The following is a 10681-nucleotide window of genomic DNA, read 5'->3' as shown; positions in this document are numbered from 1 at the left end:
CACATTCAGATGACTCTAATGAAGCTCATGTGTTCATTTAAACAGTCATGTGTAAGAGGGAGGGACAGTTGTATTAAGACTTTGGAAAGACTCACAGAAATGAAAAAAAAAAAAAAGAAACATCCCTCTGATGATTCAGACCCCTGATGTCACTCTGCATTTTATGGCAACACTTAAGTTCAAGGTTTCCTGCTGTAAGTTTAGTAAGAATTTGTGAGGAAATTGAATCAAGGCTACCCAACTAGAACCATAAAAGCCTGTTCGATGTTTTATATGAAGTGCTGAGAGCACTTGAGATCAAGAGCTGAGAGCAATGCTGTCCATGACATCGTTCTGTCTGTGTGTACCAGGAGTCCTACAATCTGAAGCAAACATCATCCAGCTGATGATGGCGTTGAGAGTGCTGAGTGAGCCAAATAATGGAGGAAAGGGCACATACTGATACAGATATTGATAATTAGAAATAAATAGTGTAGCTACGCAAAACTTGGTCAGTGACACATAATATCAGTGTTTTTAAATCACACCCCCAGTGCTCATGGTCAGCCTCTAGACTTAGACAGCTTTGACTTGATAATATGAATTGTAAAAGGTGATTGCTGGGATTACTATTTTGTCTCCCAGCAGTGTCGGAAGAAATATTCAGATACTTAACATGAATAGTTACTTGTACAAAAAGAGATTCCTCTAGTCCTGCTTTCAAACCTTATTAAGGTACAGTTTTGCAGGTATCATCTGGAACAAATGAAAAGTTAAAGTGCAAATTGGGAAGTAAATGTAGCTTTAAGTTTTCAACTATTCTTTGGATTAAATTCTGCATTAATGTACTTGTTGCATTGTACTTTTGTTGAGCTAATTCAAACTACTTTAAAAAGGGCACAGTGTTGTGGGTGTTTTAAAATTCTGCCATGCATTGTATTCTATAGGTTCTTCATATTTTTGTCTAGTCAATGCATTTAATTGTTCTTTTGAGCAATCACCAAATGTGTAAATGAGGTTTTCAGTGCATGGGATGGATATGATGGGGATAAAGGAAGGCTCTTGCAAAGTAGAACTTTGAAAAAAATGGAAATATTTCAACTTCTACTCTTCAATTTGTACTAAACACAGTACTTTAGTAGGCTGACTATACTTTAAATTAAAAAAACACACAAGTCTCAATAGCATGCTTAATTTATTCCATCCCAGAGCTCTGCTGGCTCCTAGTGGACAAAAATGTAACAACAAGATTTCTTGTATTTAGGGCTGTTTTATTTTCCCTCAAGAGTTTGGAGTAAAGAAAATGTTACTTGTATACTGCTAATGATTCATTAATTATTATTAGCACGTCTAATTGAATCATGATGTTATAAATCTGAAACTTACAACTGTCTATCAACTATAATTGAGAGGCAAATATTGTACTTTTTATTCCAATATTTAGTTGAAAACTATACTGACAATCTCACAATCAGATGAAAAAAAAAAAAGTCAACAAATCAATGATAAAATTACGTAATAAATAAAGTTGTTTTTTTTTTTTTTAGATCCATGAGAAAGATCCAAAGCTACCAAATTTGACATAAAATAGTGAACATTTTCAGAGTTGGTTTTACAGGAGAAGAGAAATGCCAGTACATACTCCGGCCAGCAGGTGGTGGCATGGGCACAAAGATAGAAAAAAGGAAGCAGACTATAAGTTGAACTTTAATAAGCGGTGTAGAGCCACAGTTTATGGGTAAAGCTGACTACAGTAACTGAACATACTCATATTATTTGTATGCCATTGCAGGAAAATGGAGAGGGGCTTAGGGATAGTTTCAGCAATTAAAGCGTTAGGGTAAGTAGCCCATCGATTAACTTCACATTTGTGTGCTGCGTAGTCAGAGAATGCCAAATTGTTTTTGAAGCAACATTTCAGGAAGCTCATGTTTGGAACAAGTCAGCTTGCTTTGATTTATTAGGTCTTGATTCTCTGTGTGCAACATTAGTATGCTTTGTGTCAATAGTCTGGCCTTTTTAGTTCATGGTGGTACTTTCACCTGCCGTCTTTGTGCTCAGGTACCCGGGTGGTTCCTGCCTCACACGGTGTGGGTGTGATGAACTTCCCTGTCCTCTGCTCACCTGGCTGGCTGCGGAGCTGAAGACTCTCTGTCCAGAGCTGCAAGGTGTGTGTGTCAGAAACCATTACCTGTTGTGTTGTATGTTGTTGTGGTTACTTTGTAGTAACTTTAGACCTCTTAAATCCTTTGAGTCATCGGTGGTGGATTTATAACTTTTAGGCCTTACTACGGTAGACTTTTAAGAATATATGGTTTTTATTGTTAATAATTTTACATTTTTGATTTTATATTACGTGTCTGTAATTTAAATTTTTTTTTTTTGTATAAATATATTAAATTAATATCTTCTCTGAGGACTAAGTGGTGATGTGGGATTTATATTTTTATAGACAATAAAAAAAATGTATGCTAAAATTTACTCTTCATAAATTCTAAAATAATTTTATATAATTATTAATGATGAAGGCTTATACATTCAGGCCTGCGAGGCAGAGGTAAGAAAAAAATAAATAATTGCTGTTTGCAAACCCATTCTCACATTTACAAAATCGTGTGCACGGGTTTGTTAAACATGTTATTTGCTTTACAAACAGCATTTTAGTATGACTTACTGATTCCAACATTTTGTTTTTTTTCTTTTAGATAAAACAATTTTAAAAGAAAAAAAAACTTAATTGTGCCCTTAGTATATAAATATACACAAAGTGGGACATTTAAAAGTTGAAAAATAAATTGTCAATGAGCTCTGGTTGACAAAATATACAGTGCATAAAGGTGCTGCCACTGCTTATATTATTTCATTAGATCTATAAAATGTTTTTATATTTCTTAAATGTTTAAATGGAAAACATTGAGTTTGCTTGTCAGTAAAATATTTTTAAAAGATTGTCTTTCCATTTTGCAGACTCAAACAGGACAGGTGGTGCTTTACTGGTGGGAGAGCTGAGAAAGTTACTGTCAGACATGTTCATTCCTCTCACTGTGCTCGACTCAGAGGTGCTCGGGCCGTCCATCCTCAACACGGTCACTGGTGAGATATAATTGAAGTGTGCTGTTTTTAGTTCAAGGTAACATATGACTGTAGCGTCATCGATTTTTGTAGATTTCCTGCCAGACTTTTTCAATGCACTGGGTCTTTTTCAATTGTTTAGAGTTCCTTATATCAGAGTTGCAAGCGGCTCGTATAATCAAGTATAAGGAATCGCATGCTGAGGAAGAGACAGCAGAAGAGGGCTCTGAAAAGGAGCAGCGAGTTGAGTTTTGCCAAGAATGTGAGGACGATGAGGTTTCTGGCAGAACAAAGGCAGAGATGCAGGCAGAATGGATATTACTGCTGCGTGCACTCGACATGGACGCCTCCTCTCCACACTCAGATGTGATGACAGAGGTGAGTTTGATACAAGAAAGAGAGCTTAGTGAGAGCTCAGAAGCACTGACAGAGTGTTTAATGTTCTTTAATGAAGGTAGAGTCCCGGCTCGCTCGTCTTCCATGTGGAGACATGACAAACCCGCTTCTCAGCACCAGCCTCAGCACAGAGCAGTGGGTATGTTGCCAGAACTGTATTTATTTTATTATACATCTGATGTTACTCTAACATGACGTGAGCTTTTCAATGTTGTTTCTTGTTTCCTTGTTTCTCAGATTCAAGTTAAAAGGATCAATGCAGTTCTGTCAGAGGACTATTGGTGTCGGCGGCAGATGATGACTAAACGTTTTCAAGTGACACTGGAATCATTTGCATGGGGAGAAAGACAAAATGTAAGCATGTTAAATCACTGCATTACTTTAAGAGAAGTCATGGAAAATATAACTTGGTTGTTGGTTTGGCTCTTTTAGTTGCGTAATGCTGTCATTGTTGATTCTGGATATAGATTACATTTAGATTATGTTAATAAAGGTACTGGAAAATCAATTGAGTGACTAAAAAACTGGATTTAACATTTAAAAGCTAGTTAAGAGTGATTACACTGTTATTGTTGCCATAAAAAAATAAGCATCGAAAGATCCACCATAACTTCCCACAATAGTATGAATACGGTAATTGACCTTGGGAAAATACACAAAAAGAGTTTCAGTAAAGAAGCAATATTGTCATCAGCTAGGCGATATAATATCGCTGCACAAAATATTGCGATACTATGCTGTATCGATTTTTCCCCCCCCACCGCTGTCAGACATTTAACTCATCACCTGAAATATCAAACTGATGTTGGGGCATGAGAAAAAACAAGACGATCGCCAAAGTCATCTTCATCCTGTTTGGGCCATAAATGTGACGTCCGTACAAAATTGAATAGCAATCCATCCCTTTGTTTTAATTATGCTCTAGATCATTTTATTTACCTCCCACCATAAAGCCACCCTGCTAGTACAGCTCAATACTCACTTCAGCTGTCGTCAAAATGAATTTCTTGCTGCAGCAGATTCTCAGAGGAATCAAAATCATCACTGGTCGTCTTGATGTCAATAAACATATCTATAAATCTGTTTTTTTTTTTTTGTTTGTTTCAGCAGTGGAGTGAAGCTCTGGCCTCAGTGCCTCCTCTTTCATCCCTGACTGGCTCCTCCAAAGTCTCTCTGTCTCTTCTGATTGCTGCTCGAGAGGATCAGTCTATCATTGAGCCGATCAAGGCTGGAAAAAGCACCTCTGTCTACAAGGTACAACCGTTTGCTGTCATCACACCTGTTATTCTGAATGAAGATGGCTGTTGCTCAGATGGTTTGGCACATGGTATTTAATTTAGCTATGGTTTCCAACAGACGTTGATGGGCAGTGTACCAGACAGAGGAGGACGCCCAGGGGAAATTGAGCCACCAATGCCGGTGTGGGAAGGTAGAAGAGCAAAAGGAAACGCAGGAGGAAGAAGAGGTGGAGGTGGACACCATCAACAACACAAATTTACAGACAAAAAGAAGAAAGGGAAAAAAGAATAACATGTCTTTTTCATTGGCTCTACTTGAATAATATTTTGCCTTTATTTAAATAGATGAGATAAAACATGCTGCAGTTGGATGCTGCGTTTGATATAATTTTATACTTACAAAAGTGCATTTACTTAAAAGGTGTACGACGAGACATTTTGTTGATTTGTAAAAAGAAAAATAATTGGTGGTTTTGCTATTTCATATATAAGTTTGCTTACTCAGGAATAAACCTTTGAATCATGGGAACATATTGTTTTGTTTGACATGCATTTATGCTTTAAACAGCCCAGCAATAAACATTTAGGTTAGGTTCCATTATGAAAGGCATTAGCTGTTTTTAGCTGCAGTTACTTGTAATGCAGGGGCAAAGAGAGGCATTTATTTTTTTCCCCTTTTGATGGATCAATGTATTGTTTATAATCGGGTACTCCTGTCCTGTAGACGGGTATTGTCAAAGTGCTGCTGGATCATGTGCACAAACAGGACACATGACATCCTTCAATATAATATTTGGAAACCCAAATTTATTTTGAATTAAATTTGACAGTGAAAAACTGCATCAATCTTAACAGCAATTGGTAAGTTTTAAACCAGGAGCCCCCCCACATTACTAGAAAAGAAAATATGGATAAGTAATAACATATATTTAGTTGTAAATAAGGTTTCTACAAGTAAAGCACTTTTTATATTTTTTGCACAATGCCCACAAACACATTATTTTTTCTTTTCTATAAAAGAAAATAGTTTTGAAGTTCAAAAACATGTTTGTAACCAAGAAAAGATGAATTTCTTTTCATTTTCAGATGGAATACTGTTGTTATTGAACAGGATGATTTAAAAAAAAAAAAAGTAAAATATAGGAAAAGGTAACAAAGTAAGTATCAGCTGTTTTTCCCATTGCATATTTGGGAAAGATTTTCTCCAGTTGTGGTTCACATATGGAACAGTGGCAGTGTCTTCCTTAAACAGGGATCTCACCGTCTTATTCCTGGTTGAAGGTCTAGATAAGAAACATATTTGTTCTACACTGGTGCTATTGAAAGTTAATGAACAAGAGGAAACAGACCCCCCCCCCATACTACAGTTAATTTAAGCACCAAAGATAGACCACCAAATTTAGAGAAAATGTAATTTTGAATTAAGTTTCAGATTTATCTTAAAGACTAGACCTCCGGAGTCAAAAGTGTTCATTATCCCAGAATTATTGATATAGCGAGTTTTGTTTTTCCAAACAAATTCATAAAGCATCTTATCAATCGACTTTAACACAGAGGAACCAACATTCAGGGCAAGAAAAGCGCATTTAAATCTGGAGATACCTTCTGTTTTGTTAATATAGTTCTTTGTCCTAAAGTCAGATCTGTCTGAAGCTATAGACTGAACCTTTTTTTATTTATCTTTTTAGCTCTTTATCAAGTTCAAGCTGCAATAAACATCTTCATTTGTGTTATTGTAATATGTTACATGGGATTTTAAAGCAATGTCAAATTAGACTGTATGTTTACACTGAGATAAGGGTAATAGCTCACATGTCTTTTTATTTAAACTGAGACCTGATGCTGCAGTAAATGTTTGATGGCAGCTGGACTGTGGTCTGTCTCCAGTGTAGTGTCATCAGCCACCTGATTTACGGTATTCTGCCAGCAAGAGAAGGGGCTTGACTATTATTTAAAAATAAAAAAAATAAACGTGGATAGATTTTGGGCTGCAAGCAATTTTTCTTTGCATGTAGTCTGGGCTTTTAATAAATAATATCTGTTACTGATGTAAGCGCATTTTTCTTTCCGTCATACCGGAAGTTACCCGTGAGACAAATGATGTAACACGTAGAAAGTTCCGGATTAGCCAAAGGTCGACAATTTTCTAAGCGAGTGAGGCGATAGTTGTGTTTCTTTTTTTAATCAGTCTGCTAAATATACACTTTTAGATTTAAAAAAATGCCAAGAGGAAGCAGAAGCCGGACATCCAGGATGGCCCCTCCAGCCAGGTACATTTAATATTTATCAACCTTTTCTTCACAGAGTCGAGGTAAATGTGGTGCTTGTGTATCTGCTATCGCTGCAGTTACGTGAGATAGCGTGTGTTGGGTGTGTTAGGTGTGTTAGGTGTGTTAGGTCAGGGTTGTGAATTTATACTCGCAGGGAATAATTACTTTAAACAGTTTGTCTAAACATCTAAATATGTCCTTGTTGCACAGGAAAATACGTTTTCTGAAAATACTGTGAGGGACGTAATGAAGGTCACAGGGTCTAATCTGCGTCATCGCCGTCTGATTGACAACATAAACATTTTAATTATATTTAATTAACATGATCGATATGTTTACATTTTAACTGCAACTTAATAAAGACTGTCTTTTATGGTTTTGCATTAGTAAGCCACACAGACATTTCATATATGATGCTATTAGAGTTATTCTTCTTTGAAGTAATTAAATATTTCATATGTCCCAATGTAGTTTATTTATTTATTTATTTATTTATTTATTTGTTAGGGACAGTGCATATTAATGAACAGCTCTAACAATGCCAGATTATAGCAGAAGTGCTAGTTTCCATCTGTTGTCCCTTGGCAGGTAAGAGAAAGACAAATTACAAATAAAATACAAATACAAAGGCACAAGTGACACAAGACAATAAGTTTAATTATTACAATAAAGTGTCATTACACGAGTTATCCTTTTTTCATTTTTACATATTCAGCGAATCCCTCTAACTTAACGTCATATGTCATTTATACTTGGGTTAAAAAAAAAATGTAATCACCATATTATGACTCTTAAAGTCAGACTATTGTAATGTCCTATTTTGGGGGTAGGTCGATGACGTAGTGGAGCAGAGAGTCTCATAAGAGTGACCTTAAGTGACACCATGCGTCAGTTCACATACAGATCACTATGTCTTATTATAACAGTCTTATTTGCCACTGTTTCAACTCTGTGCATTGAGATGTATGTTGGTAAAGTGATTTATGTTAACACTTATAATATAAACAGCTCCAATAAAAAATGAATGAATGATTGTATTGGGGCTTCTTCTTATTTTATATTACACTGTCTTTACAGCCGGGCTCCACCACCGCCTATGGCTAGGGCTGCGCCTCCTCCCTCCTATGCCCCTGCACCAGTCCACGCTCCTCCATCCGCTGTAGGTCCTCCCGCTGCAGCACCCAGGCAGCCAGGTATGTTTGCTCAGATGGCAACTACAGCCGCTGGAGTTGCAGTTGGCTCCGCAGTTGGACACACCATTGGCCACGCCATGACTGGAGGCTTTGGTGGAGGAAGCTCTGAGCCTGCCAAGCCCGACGTCACATATCAGGTAAATAAAGGTTGGTTTAGCCGGTCATAAGACGGAGATGGCTGCAGGGGGGGATTAGTGTGTCTGAAACGTTGTAGGGAGGACTTCAGTAAACAAGTAAACAGGTGTGTGAGTGTTTGGAACTTAATGGAGGAGAAAAGGTTGATGAAACGCATACTTGCTTTATTCCATATCAAGACCAAATTTACATGCAATTCAGTTTCTGAATACAGAAATCAATACATTTTGAGAATACTTGAACAATAAGATAAAAGACTTTGCTGGAATATCTTGTTTTCTCAAGTTTTCTTACCTGTGTTGGTGTTTGCTTTTGGTCTGGTTTTTAGTAAGTGTTTTCTTTTGTATAAATATTTGCAGTCACAGAGGGAATGAAATGAAAGGATCAGTATTAAGGAAACATTAGACATTTGTTCTGATGGAAATTACATGGTGGGGAAGCATTTCTGCTACAATAAAAGTGAAAATGGTTAACAAACATACAACAGTAATGATTACAACATTTATTTTATTTTTTAATTTTGGTGATGCTGTAACATGACACGAGAAAATGTGACATTAAAGACAATGGCAAAGAGACACTTAGACATAGTACAGACATAAACAATAAATGTTACGATGATACAATGACTAATGGATGTGGATGGATTGATCTACAGTAGGAGTGGAGATTTGGGCGGATGGAATAAAAGTAAAGTAATGAATGATGCTCGAGGGAGGAATAAGTAATAATGCTGATAAATTTGGCGTTGGAAGGGGTGATGTCTGTCATTGCGTTGTCCAGTACAGTTTTGATGAGTGAAAATGCAAAGAAAATATTGAGCTAAACAAATCAGATAGAAGTATGAATAAATAAAAATATCATAATGATAGTTACAAAAGTGATAACAATAACAACAATTGTGATAATTGTAATAATAGTAGTAATAACCACATAGTTTTCATGTGTTTGTAGAAGAGGAAGGGGGAAAAAAATGAATGGCAATTGGTAAGGCAGCACCCAGCTCCCAACCCTAACCATGCATCGGCAGCAATAGACTGTAGAGTCATTTATAGGGGTGATATCTACATGTATGTGGGGTGCTGGTTTAGCTCAGTTGGTAGAGCTGGCACCTCATGCAGAGCCTACAGTTCCCGTCCCTTGAGTAATTTTCGACTTCCAATCTTGACCCTGTTTAGTGCAAGTCCTCCCCCACTCTTATTTCCCCAACTTTTCCTGTCTCTACATCAGTTCTGTCAAAGTAAGGCCACAACAGCCCTTAAATCCTTATTTATAAATATCTTCTTCTTTTTTTAACAGTGAGCCTTTATATAATGCACATAATAAAACGCTTACCCATGCCTCCTCACACTCTTTGGGTTATTTTTGATATAAATTTAAAGAAAAGGAACTTCTCATCACGTGCATAAACTTGATCTTGAAATTCCTTGTGTACAGTCGACACATGAATTATCCCTTCCTCTGCCTTGTTTGTTTTAGGAGCCATACCAGGGCCAGGCTCAGCCCATGTACCAGCAGCAGCCACAGTCCATGTACCAGCAGCCACAGTCCATGTACCAGCAGGAGGCCCCCCAGCAACAGCAGGCCTGCTCCTATGAGCTCAAACAATTTATCGATTGTGCCCAAACCCAGAGCGACTTCAAGCTCTGTGAAGGCTTCAGTGAGGTGCTTAAACAATGCAAGTTTGCTAATGGTGAGTGTGACATATTTTGTTTTAATTTCAAATTAGGGTACTTTGCATAAGTACTAAGTCATCCTGATTCATAATGCTCGTATGGTTCTGAAGTAATGTTTTACAATACCCTATGTGGCCATGGGGTGGAGTTGTCGCATTTTCAATGTTTCATAAAACCATCGTTTTTCCTCACGCTGTAGGAATTTTACAGTAACGTTAAATCAAGTGATATAATAATAATAATACAAAAGATGGAAAACATAAGTGTCCAATTAAACATTTCTTTTCTTCACAGGTATGTCATGAGAAAACCTCTGGAGAACAAGAAGCACGCACAAACTGACCTAAGCAATCATACAGGAAAAGAAAACCGAAATGACAAGAGATTAATAAACATGTTTTATCTTGACAGCTGATTATTATCAGACATCTTTGTAGTCTTTTCTCAGGATAGTGCAGCAGAGCTTGTTATTCATGTCTTATAAATAATGTTTATATATTTTGGTTGTGCATGCTTTGAGTTGATACTAGTTTTGGTTTTCATTAGTTTCCGTGCATTAATTTATGTGCTGCATTTGTAGATCAAGATAACTTGCAAAAACAACTGTTTCAACAATTGTTGATTTAAAAGTCTGTAACAAATCTTAGTTTCAAAACAATAAAGCACTTGAATCATACAATAAACTGTAAGGTGTGATGATTTATTTCCTTTTGAGACATACT

At 36.7% G+C, this 10681-nt stretch overlaps 2 protein-coding genes across 3 annotated transcripts; both read left to right on the top strand.

The window, feature by feature from the left end:
• The first annotated feature begins 1656 nt into the window (after positions 1–1656).
• im:7138535 (uncharacterized protein LOC797998 homolog) lies at positions 1657–5214 on the top strand. 2 transcript variants are annotated; one of them, XM_020639384.3, is made up of 8 exons: positions 1657–1819; positions 2041–2147; positions 2947–3072; positions 3194–3429; positions 3506–3586; positions 3685–3801; positions 4558–4701; positions 4804–5214. In XM_020639384.3, exons 1-8 carry the CDS (start codon positions 1776–1778, stop codon positions 4975–4977), a joined length of 1029 nt encoding a protein of 342 aa, XP_020495040.2. In that variant the 5' UTR covers positions 1657–1775; the 3' UTR covers positions 4978–5214. The 2 variants fall into 2 exon arrangements, with proteins under 2 accessions (XP_020495040.2, XP_020495039.2); XM_020639383.3 differs by having other exon boundaries at positions 1660–1819; positions 4555–4701.
• Positions 5215–6793: 1579 nt separating this feature from the next.
• On the top strand, positions 6794–10642 carry chchd2 (coiled-coil-helix-coiled-coil-helix domain containing 2). The gene is made up of 4 exons (XM_020639385.3): positions 6794–6955; positions 8033–8285; positions 9763–9976; positions 10254–10642. Exons 1-4 carry the CDS (start codon positions 6906–6908, stop codon positions 10262–10264), a joined length of 528 nt encoding a protein of 175 aa, XP_020495041.1. The 5' UTR covers positions 6794–6905; the 3' UTR covers positions 10265–10642.
• The last annotated feature ends 39 nt before the right edge of the window (positions 10643–10681 follow it).

Source organism: Labrus bergylta, chromosome 11 (genome assembly GCF_963930695.1).
Source record: "Labrus bergylta chromosome 11, fLabBer1.1, whole genome shotgun sequence".
NCBI lineage: Eukaryota > Metazoa > Chordata > Actinopteri > Labriformes > Labridae > Labrus > Labrus bergylta.
Note: the sequence above shows the minus strand (reverse complement) of the source record. Positions and strands in the feature narration are given on the sequence as shown.

Bases quoted from the DNA above. Each gene is read 5' to 3' on its own strand.
- im:7138535 (XM_020639383.3), top strand. From the start codon at position 1,776: ATGGAGAGGGGCTTAGGGATAGTTTCAGCAATTAAAGCGTTAGG. The intron at 1,820-2,040 runs GTAAGTAGCCCA...CTTTGTGCTCAG, and splicing joins TCAGCAATTAAAGCGTTAGG to GTACCCGGGTGGTTCCTGCC. The intron at 3,802-4,554 runs GTAAGCATGTTA...TGTTTGTTTCAG, and splicing joins CATGGGGAGAAAGACAAAAT to CAGTGGAGTGAAGCTCTGGC.
- chchd2 (XM_020639385.3), top strand. From the start codon at position 6,906: ATGCCAAGAGGAAGCAGAAGCCGGACATCCAGGATGGCCCCTCCAGCC. The intron at 6,956-8,032 runs GTACATTTAATA...CTGTCTTTACAG, and splicing joins AGGATGGCCCCTCCAGCCAG to CCGGGCTCCACCACCGCCTA. The intron at 8,286-9,762 runs GTAAATAAAGGT...TGTTTGTTTTAG, and splicing joins AGCCCGACGTCACATATCAG to GAGCCATACCAGGGCCAGGC.